Here is a 23,894-nt window from a genome sequence, read left to right as displayed (position 1 = left end):
AATAACAAAGTTAAGAGCAAGCAAAATTTAGCAGTGATGGTATACAGGGAGCAGTTGCATTAATAATGTGTCTCAAGATAACGCTCTGCCGCTAAATGCTGTGTTCAATGCCTATACGTAAGCCGTATCACAAGAAAAAAAAAATAAAACCTGAAGTAAAAGCTACAGAGCCTCTTAAGTAGTTTGCAAAGATATATTAAAAAGGAGGTATGCTGTTTTAGTTTGTGCCAAACATATTGCAGTTATCCCTGCAGAACAGCATAGCGCAGCACAATAGTTGCAGTTCACAGTGCAATATAGTGGGTTAGAGTGTCAAACGAGGTGGGAGACCCAGGTTCGAATCCCGTTCTGTTGTGGACGCTCGCTAGGTAGGGTTGCCAGTTTCCAGGTGGGGCCTGGAGAGCGCTCGCTATTACAACTGATCTCCAGCCTAAGGACATCTGTTCCCCTGGAGAAAATGGCTGGTTTGCAAGGGGGACTCTATGGCATTATACCATGCTGAGGTCCCTCCCCTCCCTAAACCCCACCCTCTCCAGGCTTTGCCCCAAATCTCCAGGAATTTCCGAACCCCGAGTTGGCCACCCTATCACCAAGTGATCTCATGCCAGTCATTTTCTCTCAGCCTGAGCAACCTCACAAGGTGGCTGTTGTGAGGGTAAAAAGGAGGAGGGGAGATTGATGTCATCAGCTGCTTTGGTTCTCCATTGGTGAGAAAACCAACGAATGAGAAGAAACAAGCTACTTAGAAGGCTAAACCAATGAATGAGGAGAAACAAGCTACTTAGAAGGCTAAATATCAGCCCTACTGTATGACGGCTACTCTCTTGTTTGGGGAGGTGCCCGCCATTACCTGTCGTGCAAGCTTGTTATTACCAACTCAAGTTGTTTGTTGCCGTTTCTGAAATTCTCTTGCAAGACGTCAGATGATGTTTAAATAGATTAAAGGAATGCTGGAAAACATTTGTTATTGTCAGAAACAGATAAATGGTTAAAATGTCTTGGGGGGAAATATATAAAGCCTAAACTTACACATTTGAGTTCAGAAACTGAAGTCGACGGAAATGTATTGTGGTATTTATTTGTTCTTGTTGTGACGGATGTTCTCCGTTCAGTTCTGAATTGTCTCATGCTGCTTTTGTCGTTCTAGAGCTCGAGTCAGAGATTTCTTTTTCTCTGACTTGTGGACTGATATTGGTATTGTTTTTAAGAATCCGTTTATATTTGTTTTCGCTTATCATGTTTTGCAATAAAGATTTAATTTAAAAAAATAAATAATTTCCCTCCGTAAAGTACTGGAGCTTCATTGACCTTTTCCCTGACCATGCCAAGAGTTTTCCCAAAGAAAGCTGTCACTTTCGCATTGTTTGCCATCATTTTATAGTGCTTTTTGCTGATCAACCAACTCTGCTTTATTCAGCATTTTCGTTATTCATGACTCACCGTGCAGGTCGGGTGATGATAAACTGAATTATAAAAAACCCTGAATAAGCAAGTATTGCCTGGCTTTCTCTTAAAAGCAACCAATTACACCAACCGTATAAAAGGAGCCCTTATTAAATTAATTTTTGGCAGTTGTGTTTGTAGATATGTCAGTGTGACCTTTCCAAGGGAGGCTGTTGTTTCTCGCCTGCAGACTGGCTATTCTTAGTTCTCCTGGGAAATTAAATTTAATAATGACCTCAACACAGAGAGGCTCCTTGGGGGCTAATAGTACAGCTCTGTGAAATGTGAGATTTGTTGATGTATATGAATTAGTACAACCACATAATGTATAATTCGTACTCTGTTTTTTTTTCAACATAGGGAAGTAAAGCCAAAGGTCAGCTAGAAAGTTCTGGAAGCACTGATTTGGACAGTTCTGTGTCTAGCACTCTAAGTTCTACAAGTAAAGTGAGTATACCATCACTGAATAAGAAAACTTAAAGAGTGGCATTCGGATAGTCTTTCTAGATGAATAGTGGAGGTTCTCAAGCATATTATTGTAGAACATGCTGGGGTTTTTTTCCTGTTAAGAAATAAAACATTTTGGGGTTTTTTTGTCATATACTTGCTAACAAGCCAACCAAAATTGGAAAGAAAATGTGATTAAACACTACAGTGCCCACAATATCTAATTTCTTTCTGTTTCAGCTTCACACACATATATTCACACACAGTTTTTCCCATTCAGCATGTAAGATTAGGGAACATAACACCAGAACTAAGCTGAAGAAGGTTTAGTCTAAGAGGCTAATTTATCAACCAGTGTAGATTACAAAAGGCTTTTGCTGTTGGTGATGTTCCATACTGGGCAATGAAAATAGTGTGTTCCAACACATATCACCGCTGACTCAATTAACAACATGAAACAAATCATAAAGGTTGAAGGAGAAAAAAATATGAGCAAATGGCCTTAATAATCTGTACTACTCTCATACCAGCAGAACAATAGCTCCTTATGCTATAAATGCATTTATGCAAAAGCATATAAACAAGTGACTATATTTCAACCATTATCTGAAGGTTTGGTTGAGGACCATGTCCAATAGAACATGTGGAGGAGATAAGAGTTTTGGGTTTATATCCCCCCCTTCTCTCCTGTAAGGAGACTCAAAGGGACTTACAATCTCCTGTCCCTTCCCCCCCCTCCCAACAAACACCCTGTGAGGTAGGTAGGGCTGAGAGAGCTCTGAAGAACTGTGACTCGCCTGAGGTCACCCAGCTGTGTTGGAGTGCACAAGCTAATCTAGTTCACCAGATAAGCTTCCACAGCTCAAGCGGCAGAGCTGTACTGTATATTCACATCATATTCACATCTACTTCTACTACTCTCCTTAAAGAGCTCATGTCAAAAGAATCGCCTTTCTTCCTGCCAGCTTTTTTCATTGTCTCTTTATCCTCTGTGTAATACTTACAATCCGGGTGGATTTTTAAAATTTTCTAATTTTTCCTGTTGTGCTCACACTACACGTTTGTAATCACAATATCTTATGTATCCTTTCTCACTTCCTTCCTGAGCACTGAATTCTTTCTTTTCTTTCGTTTTCCCTTTCTTTTCTTTTTTTCAACTTTATAGAAGAAAGTAACAGATCATATGCCAAAACCCACTTGGAGGAGTCTATCTGATTTTTACTCATAAAAGTGTGGATCTGAATAGAGCAGTACAGGAACTACAGTGTTGGGTGTCTGATGTCTCATGCAAAGACCAGAGACCTTTCAGGGACTGAGGAACAAAAACCATAAAATAGTCTTCTTTTGCCTTTAACAGCAAGGATTGCTGTTCTTTTATATCTGCTTAGACAAGGAGAGTAGGTTTAAGAACATAAGAAAGAGCCTGCTGGATCAGACCAGAGTCCATCTAGTTCAGCACTCTACTACTCACAGTGGCCCACCAGATGCCTTTGGGAGTTCACATGCAGGATGTGAAAGCAGTGACCTGCTGCTGCTGCTGCTGCTCCCGAGCACCTGGTCTGTTAAGGCATTTTCAATCTCAGATCAAGGAGGATCAAGATTGGTAGCCATAAATCGACTTCTCCTCCATAAATCTGTCCAAGCCCCTTTTTAAAGCTATCCAGGTTAGTGGCCATCACCACCTCCTGTGGCAGCATATTCCAAACCCCAGTCACGCGTTGCGTGAAGAAGTGTTTCCTTTTATTAGTCCTAATTCTTTCCCCCAGCATTTTCAATGTATGCTCCCTGGTTTTAGTATTGTGAGAAAGGGGGGGAAAATTATCTCTGTCAACATTTTCTACCCCATGCATAATTTTATAGACTTCAATCATATCCCCCCTCAGACGTCTCCTCTCCAAACTAAAGAGTCCCAAACGCTGCAGCCTCTCCTCATAGGGAAGGTGATCCAATCCCTCAATCGTCCTCGTTGCCCTTCTCTGCACTTTTTTCTATCTCTTCGCTGCCAGCTAAAAGACAACAGAGCTCAGTTTCTCCAAAGGAAATGGATCCCTTGGAGAGTTGAATTTATAGAGTTCCTTCTCTCTCCCCCAGGCTCCAAACCCAAACCCAGGACCGTCTGAATCCGGCAACCCTCCCTTTTAACAAAAACTTGTAATCCTTCACTAAACTTAGCAATAATCAATTTTGGAAAAATAACGTGATTTGGTAAGGTGCCTTCTGCAGGGGCAGATCTTTGATAGACTTTGCATAATGGAAAGGTGGCATTGGGCAGCAGCAACATTTTCCCTACATTGCATTCATCGAGGGTAAACGAGGAAAGCAAGTAATGGTGATATTTTTAATGAAAACCTATACAGCGATGATGAGCAAGCACGCAGTCTGAGACATTTAAAAGTTGTTGTTGGTGTGCTCTGTATGTTGAGAGTTGTAAACCCTTGATGCCGACAGGAAACATCTCTGGGCGAGAAAGAAATCCTTCCCTCAGACACCCCACTGAAGGCAACTGGCTCTATGAACGATCTCTCCAGTGAACCCGAGAGCCCTCCCGCTGACCAGACGGCAAAAGCAGCTTACCAAGGCTTCAGACGGCGAGCAAATACCCTCAGCCATGTGCCGACTGAAAGCCAGGAGTCTTCAGAACCTGCAGAAGCCTCCCCTTCTGTCCCCCAAAGAAAACTTATGAGGTATCATTCTGTGAGCACGGAGACTCCACACCAGCAAAAGTAAGACTGAGCTTAAAACAGGAGGCTTGGAGGGATACATCTGGGGAAATGTGTTTTGATGCTCAATCCCTAGCAGGTATGGCCATTTGGGAGAATAGGGAGTAGCATCTTTCTTATCTTGGAGTAGGACATTGGATATAGCCGTTCTCAGCTTTTTTTTAATTGAAGCGTTTAATTTTTCAATGCTCAGAAAATGTCAAGAAGTGCATTTTCCATTTAGCACTGGAAAAGGAGATGAAGCATACTTCGGGAATGAAACTTTGAAATATGTTTATTAATTAGGTCAGTGGGCGGCATCTATTTAATTGAGGACACTTCTGGCAGATGAGCTGGATTCGAATCCAGTAGCATCTTAGAGTTCAACAAAATTTGGGGACATAAGCTTTTGAGAGTCAGAGCTCCCCTTAGCTGATTCTGTCATGTTAGAGTACCGACTCAATGGGGATCATGATTATGGTTGCCTCCTCCAGCTTGGGAACTTCCTAGAGCAGTGGTGGCGAACCTATGGCACGGGTGCCAGAGGTGGCACTCTGAGCCCTCTCTGTGGGCACGCGCAAACAGAGTGCCCCCCCCCACACACACACATCTAGGCTGGCCTGGGCTGCTGGGCTCGATTATTAGCATTAAACCTAAGACCTAGTTTTGGGAAAGCAGTGTAGGTAACCTTGTTAAGCACTGTTAAACCCCACTGATTTTCATTCAAAGAACTAAAGCGTGATCCTTTATCTGGGAGTAAGTTCAGTTGCTGGCAATGGGGCTTGCTTCTGAGTAAACCCTCCTAGGGTTGTGATTCACCCATTGGAAGAGTTGCACGGTTGCTTCAAAGTAAAGCCACCGACTACCACCAAGCTTACTCCCGAGTAACGCACGCCTCGGAACCAACCATTTTTTTCTAAACTAAAACCTCAGTATTCAGGTTAAATTGCCGTGTTGGCACTTTGCAATAAATAAGTGCGTTTTGGGTTGCAATTTGGGCACTCGGTCTCGAAAAGGTTCGCCATCACTGTCCTAGAGATATGAGGGGTAGTACCTTGGAAAGAGAAGTCATGATATTTTTTAGGACTGATGTTTGACGTAGGCTCCAAAACAGCTGTTTCTTACAGGGGAATTGGGCTCTATGTTCTAGAGATCATTTATAATTCTAGGAGAACTCCTGGCCCCATTTTGAGGTTGGTAACCCTAATCATTAACTCCACTCTTATACTCTTCTCATAGATCAGAGACTGGAACTCTGATTTGGAATTCTATTGGAGCAGGAGTTCCTGTTTTCTTATAGGAGAATACATGACCCAAAGGGATGTACAGCATTTCCCCTTTAGAAAAGGGAGGGTTTGGAACACTACCCCCTGAGGAGGAATGCTAAATAGCTAGGGAATAAAAAGACTTTTAAAGGTCAGAGCTTATGGTGTCCCCACGCTGGTGAACTGAGATCAAGAGGCTGTGCAGTTTTCCCCAGCAGATTCCATGAAGCTCTTCACTTGACTGCAGTGTTTTCTGTAGCTCACTTCTAATGTTGCTTTTGTGTCAATATTCTTCATGTGCTTGTCTTCTAAACATTTGCATGTACAGTATCCATAGCTTCCTGAGACTGATGGAATTGCCCCATTTGTCTATGCTTTCCCTCTGTTATTATACTTACTGTGTTTGTGCAAAACATGCTGCTGGAAATTAGGCTTTGTTCCAAATCATTTTTTTCTCTTTCTATAAAAAATACCTTTCCTGAGATCAGTGGGTTACTAGAAAGAAGGGAGAGTGAAAGGCAGAGGTGGTATTCAAAAGGAATAGCTTGGGTCACCTCGTTCCTAAACCTTATTGCTTGTTCATCTCTAGATGGCTTTTTGATCAGGGTTTTGGACTTTTGAAATTGTTTGCTGGGAATGTTAGCCATGACACTATTTCTGACTTGTAGCTGCTGGCTTCATAGTGGTTGACTTCAGGACTTTTCTTTCACAGATCAGCTTTGGAGATACTTCTTTAGGATTCTGCCAGGACGTTTTTGCTAACAAGCCTACAGGGAACTGAAGGGGTGGGAAGGGGAGGAGAGCAAATATCAAAAAGAAAATACTCTTGCTGCTAACCAAGTGGCAGAGGCGTAGCTACCACCACCACCCCTGGGCAGCCGCTGTGATGCTGGAATCCACCCCCAAACAGCATCACTTTCAATGGTGTTTAAACTAGGGAGCTAAGATTCTCCTTTTAAATCCATCTTAAAGGGAGAATCTGGGGTCCCCAGTTAAAACAACATTGAAAGTGATGCTGTTTTGCGGTGGATTCTCCCCCACCCTGAAACAGCATCACTTTCAATGTTTAAACTGGGGACATCAGATTCTCCCTTTAAATCCATGGCGAAGCGGGTGGATTTAAAAGGAGAATCTGGGGAAATTTGGAGTGTGCCTGCTGTCAGGCATGCAGTTGTTAAGTTAGAAGCACCAAACTTTCAGGATATCTTTAGGAGACTCTCCTTATGATACCACCCAGGTTTGGTGAAGTTTGGTGTAGGGGGTTGAAAGTTATGGACCCTCAAAGGTGTAAGCCCCATCTCCTATTAGCTTCCATTGGAAACTATGGGGGATAGCGGAACTCCCTTTGGGAGTCCATAACTTTGGACTCCCTGAACCAAACCTCACCTAACTTGGGTGGTATCATCAGGAGAGTCTCCCAAAAAATCTCTGAACTTGTGGTGCTGCTAGCCTAAAAACTGCACCCCCTGCAGGCCAAAAACTGAAAAACACTAAAAATACCAAAAAACCCAAGCAAACCTGCAATTTTTGCGCCCCGCACAAGGGGGCGCCCGGTGTAATGTGCACCCCACTTCCCCCTGGTAGCTTCGCCTCTGCCAAGTGGTAAAGCACTGGTGCAGTTTCTTTACTTTGAATGACGATAGGTTTGCAGTGCCTCAGGAACATACAGTGAACCAGTGCAGTGCAGTGGTTAAAGGGCTGTACTGTGTGTAAACTGCTGTTAAGTCACCACTGATATATGGCCACCCAGTTACTCAGATTTCAAGGCAAGAGGTGGTTTGCCATTGCCTGCCTCTGCACAGCAACCCTGAATATATTCTTTGGTGGTTTCGCATTTGGTGCTTGGTGGAACCAATCCTGCTTCGCTTGTGAAATATGATGAGATCAGTCTAGCCTGGGCCATCCAGGTCAGGACAAAGGGTTACACTGGAGCCTGGGAAATCCATCCTGAAATTCCTACAGTGCCATGGAAGTTTTCTTGGGCCAGCCCATCTCGCGTTGTTGTTGGGTGGATGAAATGGAAGGGAGGAGGACAATATAAGCTGCTTTAGATCCCCGTTGGGGTAAGAAGTGAAGATAAATGAAGTCAGCAAATAATAATAAATGCAGTCCGATGCCCATTGTTGTGACCTTGGCTGTGCAAAATCTGACCACTGTGACACTTCCCTTGAGTCCACAACAGTTCTCATTTAAAGTGTAGATTCTATATATTTGAATGTTTTCTAAGCTAACTGGTCAAGGTCAGGTTGAAAGGAATTTGAGACTGTTGTTGAGTTGGTGCAACTGCTCTATACTTTATGATGGGCATGTTTACATGGCTTCCTAGCATGGCACTAGAAGCATATCCTTGAACATCATTAACCTGCTGCCGAACATTCTGAGCATCTCATTGTGTTGTATCACATATCCTAATCCTGCATCTTCCACCCCTAGCCCTTCTGCTGGGTACATGTAGGTACTGTTTGACAGCAGTTGAGTGCATAGATCCTGCATTTCAGAGCTTTGTAAAGAACATCTTGTGGGTGCTTCAGGGACTGATTTAAAGTAGGCATACCTGTAATAGTAGGGAAAATTCGACAGTCTTTCAAATACCGGAAGCAGTTTGTGAGTTCTAAAGTGTAGATCCCAGCATGTTTCGAATGATTGGCGGTTCATAAGGGTCTTGTAAGAAACAGTTACATCAAAAATGGCTACAACTAGCTTTCTCCTGCAGGATTGACTGTCCCTTGAGCTAGGTCAAGAACATATAGTGGTGATGGCCACTAACCTGGATAGATTTAAAAGGGACTTGCCAGAATTGATGGAGGAGAAGTCGATCTATGGCTACCAGTCTTGATCCACCTTGATCTGAGATTGCAAATGCCTTAGCAGACCAGGTGCTCGGGAGCAACAGCAGCAGAAGGCCATTACTTTCACATCCTGCGTGTGAGCTCCCAAAGGTATCTGGTGGGCCACTGCGAGTAGCAGAGTGCTGGACTAGATGGACTCTGGTCTGATCCAGCAGGCTCTTTCTTATGTTCTTACACAATAAGATCTGCTTTAGGTCTCCTCCTTTATCTCCTATAAAGGAGGTTCCCCCAACTCAGTTCCCCCAACTGAGGCATGAGCAGAATTGACTATTGCAAAGATCTCGTCGCTATTGCTTTCCTGATGACTGCAAAGTGGAGGGGGCAGTCTAGGTCTCCAGCCATTAAGGAACTTCTTCCAGACATGGGGAGAAGCCAAGCAGTACGGCATCATTACATGTTGGCTGCCTAACTGATTGTTTTGTTTGCCTCTCAGCCTGTCTTCCTGCCAGTTCACATGCTCCATGCTATTATTTAGCACCAGCCTGACACTCTCAATGCAAAGGCAGTGATATGGTATATTTGAAAAATTTGAATACAATTTTCTGTGGTTTATTACAATTCTCTCTCTCTTCTCTCTCTCTCATTTTTTTTTTTTTGGTGCCTTTCTGTTAATCTTTCTGGCCGGAACCCTTCTTGTAAATTTTGAACACATCTGACAACAGCTCAAACACTTCTTCCGATCAGCCTCCAGCTGCTCCTCCTCCTCCTCCTCCTCCTCCTGCAGCTCACCTTAATCCCTCGGCATCCTCGCCCAATTTATTTAAGCATTTTAGGCATAATTCCAGCGGAGAGCAAAGCAAGCAAGCTGTGCCAAAGAGGTGAGAGAGGTGGAGTTTTGTGTGCAATCGGCTGCGGATAAGTTTATAAACATGCATCCCTCAAAATATCCCAGGGCAACCCATCAGATTCTCAAAAACTACGCTGTGTGTGTAAAGTGCCGGCAAGTCATAGCCAAATTATGGCAAACCGATAAGGTCTTCAAGGCAAGAGACTAACAGAGGTGGTTTGCCATTGCCTGCCTCCGCGTCATGACCCCGGTATTCCTTGGAATTTGCTATCCAAGTACTAACCACCCTGCTTAGCTTCTGGAGGTCTGGCGAGATCGCCAGGCTGGGATATCCAGGTCAGGGCAAAAATTACCAGTCTTAAAAAAACAAAAAGTAACATGCCATTTTCCCACGTATCCTACTTGTGGCCCATTTTTTAAATAAAACAAAAACAAAACAACAGTGCCAAAAAAATTTGGCCAGCCGGGATGATGTCAACTGCCATAAAAAGAAAACATCTGGCCTCCCGTGGGTTCATAAAAAGGGGAATAGAATAGCTGAAGCCATCTATAGTTTAGTATTTTATGTATTTTAATTAAATTATATATACGATGTTTTAAACTTTTATTCTTGCTGGAAACCGCCCTGAGCCTTTGGGGAGGGTGGTATATAAATGTAACAAACAAACAAACAAATAAATAAATAAATAAATATGTCACCACCTGGATTCCTGGTGAACAGGCAAGTAGCTGTTTGTAAGCTTGATGAAAGTTTTAAAATATAAAAACTACCCAAGAGCAAAAATACTTGTCCAAAGAGAAGTGGCCGGGAAGAAGCAGGGAGGAAAGTTCAACACTCCCATCCACGATGGGCTTTAAATTGCAGCCCCGTTTTTTCCAACTTCGTATGACGCTTCGTGGAAAACTAGTAGCGATTTTTAAAAATCGCCATGTTGGTCATCGGTAATGCCCCCAAACAGAAGCTTGTAATGCCTTTGTCGTGTGCATGGAAAGCACCATCAAGTCACAGCTGACTCATGGCTCCTCAATAGTGTTTTCAAGGCAAGAGACTTAAGACAGACAGTTTGTCATTGGCTTCCTCTTCGTAGTGACCCTGGTATTCCTTGGTGGCCTCCCGGCAGTGACGTAGGTATAGATTTTTTATGGGGTGGGTTCGGTGACTGAGGGCTTTCCGGCTGTTCCATTCCATGCATTGTTTCAAGCAAGCCGGACATGTAATGGGAGGGGCTTGACCCCAAGAACCCCCCCCCTTACCTACGTCCCTGCCTCCCAGCCACGACTCACCATGCTTAGCTTCTGATCTGGAAAGATTAGGCTAGTCTGGGCTGTCCAGGTCAGAGCAACCTTTCTGATACCTAACCTAAATGACACTTTGCACAAGCTTTTGAGTTCTACATTATATCTTCATTAGGATGGATATTAAAAAGCTGACAGAGTGGTGTGTGTGGAGGGGAGGAGGGTGGAATGTGTAGGCCATTTTGAGGCCTCTCTTTTTCTCTGCATTCGGTGTCAGAATCAAAATCCCATCAAAATCCACAAAGCATCATACATCAGATACACAACTAAGGTCCCTGGATCTCCTCTTGTCCCCTTTTTGCATTTGCATCGTCTATCCCAGTGGTTCTCAACCTTCCTAATGCCGCAACCCTTTAATACAGTTCCTCATGTTGTGGTGACCCCCACCCTAACATTTATCCATTTTACAGGTGGAGAACACTGATGCAGAGAGTCTTAGGCGACCCCTGTGAAAGGGTCGCTCGACTCCCAAAAGGGTCCCGACCCCCAGGTTGAGAACCACTGGTCTATCCCATAGGTGTCAAACTTGCAGCCCTCCAGATGTTATGGACTACAGTTCCCATCATCCCCTGCCAGCATCATGCTGGCAGGGGGTGATGGGAGCTGTAGTCCATAACATCTGGAGGGCTGCAAGTTTGACACCTGTGGTCTATCCTGATGAAGCGTTGTAAACAGTATAACAACTTGTGATTGGCTTTTGCTTTTGAATAGTACAGAGGTCTGCTTCCATCGTGTCTCATGTGACCATAGTATCCGTCTCTGCTCTTTTACTCATCTTCATATATGACTTCATCATTGCAACTCAGGCACTAGTAGATTATATAGATGCAAGTTGATGCCATCTGTTGAAGCAACAAAAGCAGAAGATTCAAATCTAAACTGCAAATTTGCAGCAGAACAGCCTTTTGCTTAATCCCATCTCATCTCAATAAATTCCTGACTGTTTCAAATATGTCATGTGACCCACATGGGAAACACTTTCACGTGTAAACTGTTTACATGTAAAACGTGTTGTGAAATAGCAGCCCGTGCAATCGCCATAGTTCCTATGCCATTTTCATGCTTTCCCCCGAAGAGATCTCCTTTCCGCATAACATTTTAAGTGGTCCTTATTTACGTGGAAGCAAGAACCAATTTAAATGATCACGGATGAGTGATAGGATGTGCCTTGAAGGAATGGAGATTGAATCCCCTCCCCCCACTGCTGAAGGCATGTTGAAGTGGTCATGTGATGGCTTCCCCACATGTTCAGATTCTGATATTGTGCTTGTTGGAGGAAGCATTCGCAGGGCTAATTCACCTTGTGGCGGTGGAGAAAAGAAGTGAAACTGCATTAATTCATTGTGGTCGCACAAAATCTTCAAGTGAACCGGGGTTGCCAATCTCCAGATGGGGCCTGGAGACCTCCCACTATTATTTATTTATTTATTTATTTATTTATTTATTTATTTATTTATTTATTTATTTATTTATTATTGGGTTTTGTATACCACCCTACCCCCGAAGGGCTCTGGGTGGTGAACAACATAAATCACATATATACAATAACCCGTAAATACATTAAAACGCAAGGGTAGGCCCGCGTAGAGCGAGTTACAATAGTCCAGCCTGGAGGTGACCGTTGCATGGATCACTGTGGCCAGGTCTGCGTGGGAGAGGAAGGGGGCCAGCCACCGGGCCTGACGAAGATGGAAAAACGCAGCCTGGGTTGTATGGGCCACCTGGGTCTCCATCAAAAGAGACAAATCCAGGTGGACCCCCAGGCTGTGAACAGAGGAGGTCGGCGCCAATGGGGTAATTTGGTGCCAATGGGGTAATTACAGTTAACCTCCAGACTACAGAGATCAGAGGGTGGACTCTCTGGTGTCATAACCCGCTGAAGCCCTTCCCTACCCTCTAATCTCCAGGAAGTTCCCAGTCTGGAGTTGGCAACCCTGATATGAATTCGGCTGAGCTGTTAATTTAAGTAGAATACATTTCCAGCTATGTTCCATTTGGCAACCTTGATTAGACTGCACTATGATATGTGGGTCATGTAATCTGGGTTGGGAGGGGAAAGCAATTTCCTTACTGCATTTCCTCTCCATTACATAAAATCGACTAAATTGAAATTGATGCAGTTTTTCTCCTTACCGAATGAAGCTGGAGAACATTTTCCCGTCCCACCACATTTTCTACCACCATTCTTCAAGTCAGACTGCATCACTCAGAAAACAAAGTTTTCCATTCTTTACTCAAATAGAAATAAATCTCTGAGGTGGCCATCTAATATACATAAAATATACATATATATGAAGAAATAAAAGCAGGTCCAGACAGATATTTCAAAGTAAAACTGGTAGAACACCATGCAGTATTACTCTTTGATTTCTTGTCATTTGTTTAAACTCCTACAAGTATTATTTTTTCTTAGTTTGATATAGGCACTATTGTGTTTACATGTGTTTTTGGTTATGTCTTGTTTTTAATTTTGTGTATTTACACTCCTTTATTCTGAACTGCCCCTTTTGACTACACTCTCAGCACCTCCTACCGTTCTGCTCTGCGGAAAAAACTTCACTCTTCCTCTTCTGTGCCAAACTTCTTAAAATTTCTGGCTCCCGTAGATGAAAATAACACCTCTGACTTTAGGAACACAAAAAGGTAGGGTCCTCTTTCTGTGTCTGCAGATTTCACATGTGTGATTCGGAAATGTTTGTTTCAGAATCTGATAACGTGGAGTGTGTTTGAGAATGAGAATTTCGTACGAATCCGTTTCACTGCAGTGTCATCCGTGTTTATAAATAACATAAGTGATATTGTGAAGACCATTAATCTGTTTCTGACAGACCCGAATTTTTTGGGTATACCCGAATATTCGGGTATATTTGAATATGTTATTATTCAGGCATACAGTTAATTTTATGCCCAAATAAATCCAAATCCAAATTTTACTGAATTTCTAGGGTATTGACCAAGTCTAATTAGGACTAATAAAAGGAAACATTTCTTCACACAATGCGTGATTGGTGTTTGGAATATGCTGCCACATATTCCACTAACCTGGATAGCTTTGAAAGGAGCATGGACAGATTTATGGAGGAGAAGTCGATCTACGGCTTCCAATCTTGATCCTCCTTGATCTGAGATTGCAAATGCATTAGCAGACCAGGTGCTTGGGGGCAGCAGCAGCAGAAGGCCATTGCTTTCACATCCTGCATGTGAGCTCCCAAAGGCATCTGGTGGGCCACTGCAAGTAGCAGAGTGTTGGACTAGTTGGACTCTGGTCTGATTTAGCAGGCTCTTTCTTATATTCTTAGTATAAGATTTAGATCTCAATAAATATGTTTTAATGCACACAAATTGATTTGGGGATCTATATCGTGGTATTTCAGGCTGAGGGAAAACCTGAGGCTGTAGAATTGTTCACAACTTGATTGCTTGAGATCTTACCTCATGGAGGTGCTGTTATCAGACCATTTTACTACACGGATAGTGTGGGAGGGCAAGGAATTTACAGGGTGGATGTTTTGACATCAAAAGTGTTCATATGCTTCATGGATCAGTGCAAAAGCGTAGGGTAAGTATTTAAAAAGGTGGGCTCAGAAATCCTTTATAGCAGTTTGTATTGCCGCTTGCTTGGTTTTTCCTGTTGCTGAAGATGTCTAGGGACAGGATATGAATACTAGGTTTTGTCTTCGAAAGTAGTGTGAGAGTTAGCAAAAATTATTGAATATTATTGTCACACGGGGCCTACATTTCTCGGAAGGGGCCTATTGGTGGTGGCTAGATTTAACAAACAATCTTTAGAGGTCCTGGAATTTTTGTATTGTTTACAGATTCTTGCTGTGGATTGAAGGATTTGCACATTCATCCCATTTTAGGGACGCCAGCTTCCAGGTGGGACCTGGATATCTGCCAGAAATACACCTCGTATCCAGTTCCCCTGGGGAAAATTGGTGCTTTGGAGGGTGGACACGATAGCATTGTACTCTACTGAGATCTGTGTCCTCCCCAGGCTTCATTTTAGCAAGCAAGCTAGCCTTTATTGGCATAGACAACAGTACAACAATAGTAAAAAACTGATTAAAAAAACATATACAGTACAGGAAATAAATGTTAAGTGGAGGGAAATCTACTGGCATTTAATAATTTCCAGGAGAAAGTCTGCCACTATCATACAGAGAGAAGGATCACTATTGTCCAGCAAGTAGTGTAATCTAAATAAATTGGGGAGATCGGGTAAATGTAAAGGAGTACTTGGATCTGATTTCCTTGAATCTGAAACAGTGTAATAATTGGTGGGCCAGAGATTCAACTGAGCCATCATTACACGGGCACAATCTTTTCTTGCCTGTTAAATCTGCCATGTAACAAGGCAGAAGGCATAACATTAAACCTGGCGAGCATTATGGCTCTCCTTTCAGCAGGGTTTATTAAACAGTACAGGTAGCGTGCCAAGTGGCCCCGTTCAAATGGAAGAGAAAAATACAGGGGGGAGCATGTTTTCTTGGCCGCGGTGATTAGGGTAGAGAACTCTCTATCCAATAGTTGGCCTTTTAATTTTCTATAGGCTTCTGAATAGGACGAAGGGCAAAGTGAATCCACTGACAGTCCAATAGAAGCCATTTTTTCTTCGATTATGGAAAACCAGGGGTTGGAATAGGTGTCAGAGAGCAGACGGTGGACCAGGGAATTACAGTCCAAGAGAAAATGGATTTGCAGCCAGAATCTAAAAGCCTTCAGCCAAGCGGCTGATTCCAAGGAGGCCCCAGGCTTCATGTGCAAATCTCCAGGGGTTTCCCAGCCTGGTGCTGCTCACAAAGAACACTGCAACTCCCATACTTTTACAATTATTACTCCCATCATCAAACAAAATATTTTCTTCATTCTCTACTATTAGTGACTACAAGCCAAAATTGGAAGAAGCAGCTTCTGCCTATGAAACCCCTGTGAGGACCCGCCGGCATTCCTGGAGACAACAGATATTTCTGCGAGTGGCAACCCCACAGAAAGGATGCGATTCTCCCAGCTGGCATGATGGTAAAGACCTTGGCCAGATAAAGATCCGCCCTGACGCAGATGAGGGGTTTTTCCTTTTGTAGATTTTGCTTCATAGCACAGACGAGTATCAGGATGACCCCTTTCTCAAAAATATTTTATTTGTTTTCCTCGTTTATATTTCACCTTTCTCCCCAGTTGGGGGTTCGGGCAGAGGTGTAGCAAGGGGGGAAAGCGTCCGGTGCACCCATCCCGCCCCAGAACGCACCTGTCCCGCCCTGGAACTCCACGCCCCCGGAACGCCCCTTCCACACCCCCACAGGGGCATGCACCCAGTGCATTGCACACCCCCACCCCTCACCCCCTTGAAGCTACACCTCTGGGTATGGGGAACAGACCCAAGCCGGCTTGTATCATTCTCCTCTCCTCCACTTTATCCTCACAACCCTGTGGGGTAGGTTAGACTGAGAGTTTGTGACTGACAAAACATTACCCGGCAAGTTTCCATGACAGAGTGGGGATTTGAACCTAGGGCTTCCAGATCCTAGTTTACCATTGACCACTGCACTGTGCAAAATACATTTACACGGTGAGGTATGCAATTCTTTTTGACATTCGTTTTTCCTTCCAGCAGCTGGTTTCCAGCATTATTGCTGTTTTGCACCTACTGGTTTCATGTCTTGGCCACCCACTTACTCTGCCTCTCATTCTTATACTCAAGATCATACTTGTGGTGGCTTGGTTTGCATTATGTGGTGCAAGCCAAGAAACAAAAGCAAGCCAGAAAGACACAGAAAACGCTATTGCCTTCTTATACTCACAGAAAATAGCATAGAGTACACAGCATCTTTCTCGTGTGCTGGAGGCAATAATCATGGTCTTTATTATTTATAAAACACAGACTAGATCAGTGATGGCGAACCTATGGCACGGGTGCCAGAAGTGGCACTCGGAGCCCTCTCTGTGGGCACGCGCACACAGAGTTCGTCATGTGGGGGGGGGGGTGGAAAATCACCCACCCCCACACACACACATCTAGGCTGGCCTGGGCCACTGAGCACGATGTGCGTGCACCGCGGTGAGCAGGGAGGACTCGGCTGGCGGGCCTGATGCCTGTGCTCTGGGTGGCTGCTGCCTGAGGGAGGGGGTGCAGAGGAGGCAGAGATGCTAGAGAGGCACAGAGCGGTGCGTGCAGGACTTGCTGGAGGCTAGAGCAGGCTGGCCCCTGCCTCAGCATTCCGGTTAAATTGCCATGTTGGCACTTTGCGATAAATAAGTGGGGTTTGGGTTGCAATTTGGGCACTCAGTCTCAAAAAGGTTCACCATCACTGGACTAGATAAAGGGATGTCAATTTTACCAACTCCAAATATATAAGTATATAGAAGTGGCCAGTATTTCTAACTTAACATGCCCTATTTACTCAAATTTTTTTACTTGGACACAATCAGTGAGTTTCTCCACAATGGCTGCATCCCAAAGATTTTTCTAGCTACTTTGTTAGTGTGGTGGTGGTGGACAGTACCGTCAAGTCATAGCCAACGTATGGCGATCCCATAGGGTTTTCAAGGCCAGAGACTCTCAGAGGTAGAGTGCCATTGCCAGCCTCTGCATGGGCTGGGAGAGTTCTGAGAGAACTGTGAGTGGCCCAAGCTCACCCAACAGGAGCAGCAGTGGCGTAGGAGGTTAAGAGCTCGTGTATCTAATCTGGAGGAACCGGGTTTGATTCCCAGCTCTGCCGCCTGAGCTGTGGAGACTTATCTGGGGAATTCAGATTAGCCTGTACACTCCCACACATGCCAGCTGGGTGACCTTGGGCTAGTCACAGCTTCTCGGAGCTCTCTCAGCCCCACCCACCTCACAGGGTGTTTGTTGTGAGGGGGGAAGGGCAAGGAGATTGTAAGCCCCTTTGAGTCTCCTGCAGGAGAGAAAGGGGGGATATAAATCCAAACTCCTACTCCTCCTCCTCTTCTTCTTCTTCTTCTTCTTCTTCTTCTTCTTCATATGAAGGAGTGAGAAATCAGACCTGGTTCTCTAGATTACAGTTCACCACTCTTAACCAATGCACCTCACTGGCTGTCAATTCAGCACGACCTTTGCTCTTGCTAAAAGTTTGGCTATAAAGCCACTATCCTTGGGATTTTTTTTAATCTTTCAAAAGAAAGAGCTCATCATTCATCTTCAGCTTATACTAAGTTTTATAATTAGCTAGCATAAAATTTCAATAATATTCCTTGATTCAATTACATTCACATAAGGCATGAAAAAAGTCAATAGGCAGAGTCTAACGTCAGTGTCTTTCAATGGAAAGGGGAATTTTGGCTGATTTTCCCTTTCATTGCAACTCATGAATTCACCCGCAATGCTATTCCTAAGAATCCCGGTACTCCTGGCGCAGCATTTGGGAGCAGCAGTGGCGTAGGAGGTTAAGAGCTCGTGTATCTAATCTGGAGGAACCGGGTTTGATTCCCAGCTCTGCCGCCTGAGCTGTGGAGGCTTATCTGAGGAATTCAGATTAGCCTGTACACTCCCACACACGCCAGCTGGGTGACCTTGGGCTAGTCACAGCTTCTCCGAGCGCTCTCAGCCCCTCCCACCTCACAGGGTGTTTGTTGTGAGGGGGGAAGGGCAAGGAGATTGTAAGCCCCTTTGAGTCTCCTGCAGGAGAGAAAGGGAGGATATAAATCCAAACTCTTCTTCTTATTATTATTATTAGGGGGCTGCAATAGGACTGGGGAGCTTCCTTTATTGAAATGTTTTGAGGAACAGAAATATAAAGTTGAGATTATGTTGTGATTAAGAGCTCAGAATGCTCATATCTGAATCAAATATGGAGCCAAGGGGTGTGTAGTCTGAACCCGCATGTTACCAGTGTACACATTGCACCATCACAGTGGCAATTTCTCCACTTGGCACCTGTGCCGTGTGTTAGCCAACTGGCATTGAAAGAGGATGACCAATGCAGGTTGTGCAGCGGTGGAGAGTTTCCGTGCCACACCCATGCGTACTTGTAGTAGCATGAAAATTTCCCGCCTGAAGTGTGATGGAAGTTGTGAAGGAAATGTACATTGTGAGCGCCTGTGCACCTTACGCCTGCAGTAATACTTCATCTGCTAGTCATCTTTTGAGCAGTTTCCACATTAGCGGTTGCAAGGTGCAGACTTAAACGTTGCCCACAGGTCTTTCAGTATGACGATGAGATTTACAGAAAGTCTAAAAATAATTGCTCAACATACTTGCATTGATTTTATTTTTTGTTCCTGCTTAGACATTTTCATTTCATAGTCTCAAAAGCCACAATTATTTTTCCCCTTTTTTGTGTGTTAAGGTTTTTTTAGTCTGATGTGTTTTCTTTTGTGGTCATAATGTGGTAGAATCCAAGATACCATCTGCCATCAAAAACTGTACAGCTGCATCAGCATAAGCTGGAGGAACCAACACTGCTGAGAAATGAGGCCAGTAGATAGGTAGAAGGAAAGGGGAATGAGGAGGAGAACACGATGGCATTTTTAACAGCTTTGTTCCTTTCTCCATCTGATAGCTACTGACATTTTCCCCTCCTTCTGTTATGGCTGCATTGTTTATGTTGTTTTAGTCTCTCTGTTCTTTTCTCCACATTTTTATCACACTTTCTTTTAAAAAAAAAGTTTCCCAAAGGGATTTACAGACATAAAAACAATTCTGTGCAAGATGCAGTAGCAACAGGCATAACAATAAACACAATCCACTCAACAAAGAAAACGAGGAAAAACCTGTAGTTAATGTCAGTAGACGCTGGAACTCTGAGAGACTGCTAAAAACAGGTGTATGATCTAGCACCAGTTAAGCACCATGAGTAGGGTTGCTAACCGCAGGCAGTGAATGGAGATCTCCTGCCATTACAACTGATCTCCAGGTGACAGATCAGTTCACCCAAAGAAAATGGCCAATAGACTCTATGCACCAAGGTCCCACCTCTCTCTGAACTCCGTCCTCCTCAAGTCCCGCCCTCAGATTCTTCAGGTAACCATGAGTTTCCCCTAGCATCAGCAGCCCAGCAATAGCCTTTCTTAGTAAAATGGTCCTTTAGCACCCTTCTGAAGGCCAGGCCGAAGCCAGCCCGACAAACATCCTTCAGCAAGGAGTCAATAAAAAGGCCGCAGTAGTCACTAAGATATAAAAAAATAAGTCCAAGGCTGACAATTCAAATAAAATAAAAATTGTGGTTTTTTTACTCAGATAAAATCCTGTACACATTTCACCAACAGGTTTCTTCAGGGGAATCTAATTGTGCAATGCTTGATCTTATTGACGAAACACTGCAAGGCTGTCATATTTCCCTGAAGAAGCCTGTTGGCGAAATGCGTAGGGAATTTTAGCTGAGTAATAAAATATATGTTTATTTTTACTTTCACCGTCAGCCTTGGCCATATTTTTTAAACCTCCTTAAGCAACAGGCTCCCAAATGAGTCCTCTGCTGTTGATAAGGCCCCGGGGTTCACCTTTTCTCAACTTCTTGCTGATAGCTACTTGAATATACACACATGATTTCTGAGGTTCATTCCGCACATGCAGAATAATGCACTTTCAAACTGCTTTCAGTGCTCTTTGAAGCTGTGCGGAATGGCAAAATCCACTTGCAAACAGTTGTGAAAGTGGTTTGAAAATGCATTATTTTGCGTGTGTGGAAGGGGCCAGAGTTTGAGCCAAGAGCTTGATACTTCTTGTTTCCTAAATAGCAGCAGATGGTCTTGTAGATATCCTCGGATTACTGGCTGCAACCATTGGTACCAGTTCCTGCCGCTAAGCTGGTTTTTCATACATTTTGCTTCAGTCACGAAACCAGTGACTTAAAACTTGAGAAAGAAAAATGGTGGTGCTGCCCTTGAATTCCTCTTGCACCTTGAATCACGCACACTAGATGGTGCTGTTTCTCCCAGTTCCAATTGCAAAGATCATATTTGTTTTGTTTCCTTCCCATTTCAGCAGTGGATCAACTGCAGAATTTGGTGCTTAATACATAATAATCTGGTAAATTGCTTCTGGGAGTGGAATAACTCTTTTTCTCTAACAGTTTTATTTTTAATCAAGCAGTTATGTGTTTTTCTCCCCAGGAGAAGCGAGGAAGTTATTAGTTTCTCAAGAATCTTTGGAATGCTGGGGACCTCTCTTTGTACCAAGATAATTGCAGCTGGGGAATTAAGTGTTCTATATGTATGGACAATTGTTTGGTGAAGTGTCTGAAGTCTAAAAAGGGGAGCTCAATAGTATTGATATAGTGTCTATAGGTAGGGCTTTAATTCTCTGGGTTGTTCCATTTCCATTCCCTTTATTAGCAGGAGCAGAATAAATAAAGATGATACCTGCAATTTTTTTTCTACTTGACTTGTCTTAACAAGTTGCAGAAATACAGAGTTTCAATTGGTATAGAGCAGTGGTGGCGAACCTTTGGCACTCCAGATGTTATGGACTACAATTCCCATCAGCCCTTGCCAGCATGGCCAATTGGCCATGCTGGAAGGGGCTGATGGGAATTGTAGTCCATAACATCTGGAGTGCCAAAGGTTCGCCACCACGGGTATAGAGAATTTATATGTCCTTGGCTAAACTTGACTAGAAATGCTATTACAACAATTCACTCATTTGGATTATTCTCAAAATAAGGTATTAGCAGCATAAGAAGAGCCCTGCTGGATCAGACATGAGGTCCACCTAGTTTAGCATCCTGTCTTACACTGTGGCAACCAGTTCCACTGGAGGGCCAACAACAGAGCATAGAAGCTGAGGCCCTCCCCTGGTATTGACTCTTGGTGCTGCCATTCAGTGGTTTACCTCTTGTCGCCATGGCTAGTAGACATCGATGGACTTCTCTGAATTCCGTATACTTGAAAACTCTTGGGCTGTAATCTTAAGGACACTTTATTGGAAGTTAGCCCCAGTGAATACAACTGAATGGAATTCCAAATAGTCCTGCTTACATTTGCTCTCTGTCTTATCTACGGACAACATTGGAGAAGGGGGAGGAGTCTGGAGGAAGGCAGCCAAAATCCCATTTTGCCCTGGGCTCGTGGTTAACATGCTCTGATCCTGAGCGTCTCCTTAAATGCTCCAACTTAAAGCACTCCCCTGCTCTCCGAGCTTGCCTAGTGTTCCAGTGTTGGAGTCAAGTTTTGAATAGAGTCCAGTAGCATCCGCTATACTCTGGGCCTATCCGTATGATTCTTATCTGTTGTTTTGAGAAATGTCAAAATATCATTAAGCAGGCCCCAGAAGTGTAGGGGGGGGAATGGCCCCCAGGGCACCATCTGCTCTGGGTGTGCACCCCGTGCCCCACTTACCTTAGCCAGTGGGAGCCTGCCACAGGCCGTCTCTCGACCTGGCCCCACCAGGCTGCTCCTTCAACTAGCGGAGCTTTTGCTGGTTGAAGGAGCAGCCTGGTGGGGCCAGGCTGAGGGGAGGGGTTTGGGGTGATTCTCCGCCCCTCCACGTGACCAGCTGGCATGCGCCCGGGAACGTGTGACCCCACATGTCCGCATGAGCACTCCGCCTCTGGGAGGCCCAACAATCGGTGGGGCTGTTTATGGAGGCTGGCTTTTATTCAGATACCACCTCCTAAGCGTAGGTGCAAGGCTGGGTCAGGGTATGCATGGACAGACTCTGTTTTCACATGCCTAGGCTCTTTACCTAGTCTTCATTTCGGGATCCTGCCCTTTCTATTCTAAAACTTTTGCTTCCGCCCTTTCCCCCATAATAATATCCAAGCAGTGAACTGGGGTAAAACTGATCAGTAGAAACTGCACCCAGAGCTTTTAATTTAGATCTACACATTCCAAATTGTGTACGTTCAGTAACCAAAGGGCAAAAGTTCAGGACCACCACTTCAATACCAGAAGACCCCAGCCCAGTGGCGTAATGCCAATGGGACCGAGGGAGCACGACGCCCTGGGTGCACACCACAGGTGTGGCCGGGGCGTACCGGAGCAGGGGCAGGCAGCACCGTGTCGGGCACAGGACATGCATGTGCCCCGGGCGCAGATCCCCCTTGCTCCGCCCCCGCCTCAGCCTCCCATTTTAGACATACTGACAGTGCAGTATAGTTATTGGAATGCAAAGCTGGAATATGGGAGATCCAGGTTCAAATTGTCACTGTGCTATTGAGCTGATTATGTAGCCTCGGGTCAGTCACCCCCTCTCAACCTCACCTACTGTGTAGTATTGTTTTGATGCTGAAATGGAGGAACATTGCCCTGAACTCCTTGAAGAAAGGTCAGAATAGAAATTGTTAGGGATTTATATGCAGGAGAAAAGCTTCTGGAGTCAACAGAATCTTTTCCAGCAGCAGGAACTAAATATCTGACATCAGTAAAACCTGCGACTTAGCAGGATTATTTTCTGGAGCAGTTTTAGAAAACTCGCCAGCATCCGTATAAGAGGTTTCAAAAAACGTTGTTTGTGTTTTGTCATTTTATTAAGACTACTCTGAGCTGGGGGAGCTTCCCCTGAGGTCGCCGCTGCAACCGGTTTGTGAAGACAGTTTGTTTAGGACCATAAAAGAGGAAAGGAAAAGGACCTCCAAGGAACTGCGGGAGCTGTGGCAGAAAGCCATCCTCCAGCAAATATTGCTGCTGAGGATGGAAAAGGAAAACCAGAAGCTGCAAGGCAAGTATTTTACTGGATCAGAAATGTCATTTGGGACCAGTGGCTTCCACATTTTCCATTTTGGTGACTGCAAGAACTGGACGAACCAGCAGTTTTGTAGCGGCAATTTGTTCTTGTGTTTACTCAGAATCCTCTTTTCCTCAGTTATTTGGTATGTTTGCTTTCCTCCTTTGAATGTTCTAATTCCCAGTTTGTTCACTATCTCCGATTTAACCTCTGTGCTCTTCTCAGGGGCTCTTTCCCTGGTTCCTGGACGTACTGATAAAGTGTTCAAATTCTGTTTCCTGTGAACTGCCCGTCTTTGTATGTTCAGATCCACCTGTTTATATTTCAAGCATTGACCATCCCAGGGTCTATTTGCTTTCTGAGCAGAATGTTCAAGAAATGGTCCTTGTTCTTTAATCCCTGTGAAATACAGTGACTTCTCACTACATACTGGGCAGTTTCATGTCTTCTGATGAATACTTTGAAAGTGCCCTAGGAACAATTTAA

General features: G+C 44.2%; 1 protein-coding gene across 6 annotated transcripts in view; it reads left to right on the top strand.

Annotated features, from left to right (window-relative positions):
• TBC1D1 (TBC1 domain family member 1) overlaps positions 1 to 23,894 on the top strand; it is a 134,290-nt gene that overhangs the window by 78,871 nt on the left and 31,525 nt on the right. For 5 of the 6 annotated variants that reach the window (XM_048509575.1, XM_048509579.1, XM_048509576.1 and 2 more), the window contains 6 exons: positions 1,804 to 1,890; positions 4,339 to 4,613; positions 9,366 to 9,521; positions 13,310 to 13,429; positions 15,669 to 15,808; positions 23,217 to 23,402. In XM_048509575.1, the coding sequence (XP_048365532.1) occupies positions 1,804 to 1,890; positions 4,339 to 4,613; positions 9,366 to 9,521; positions 13,310 to 13,429; positions 15,669 to 15,808; positions 23,217 to 23,402 (964 nt within the window). The remainder of the gene's footprint in view (positions 1 to 1,803; positions 1,891 to 4,338; positions 4,614 to 9,365; positions 9,522 to 13,309; positions 13,430 to 15,668; positions 15,809 to 23,216; positions 23,403 to 23,894) is intronic. The other variant, XM_048509580.1, reaches the window with a different exon arrangement.

The sequence above is a fragment of the Sphaerodactylus townsendi genome, linkage group LG10 (assembly GCF_021028975.2).
Source record: "Sphaerodactylus townsendi isolate TG3544 linkage group LG10, MPM_Stown_v2.3, whole genome shotgun sequence".
In the NCBI taxonomy this organism is placed as follows: Eukaryota; Metazoa; Chordata; class Lepidosauria; order Squamata; family Sphaerodactylidae; genus Sphaerodactylus; species Sphaerodactylus townsendi.
Note: the sequence above shows the minus strand (reverse complement) of the source record. Positions and strands in the feature narration are given on the sequence as shown.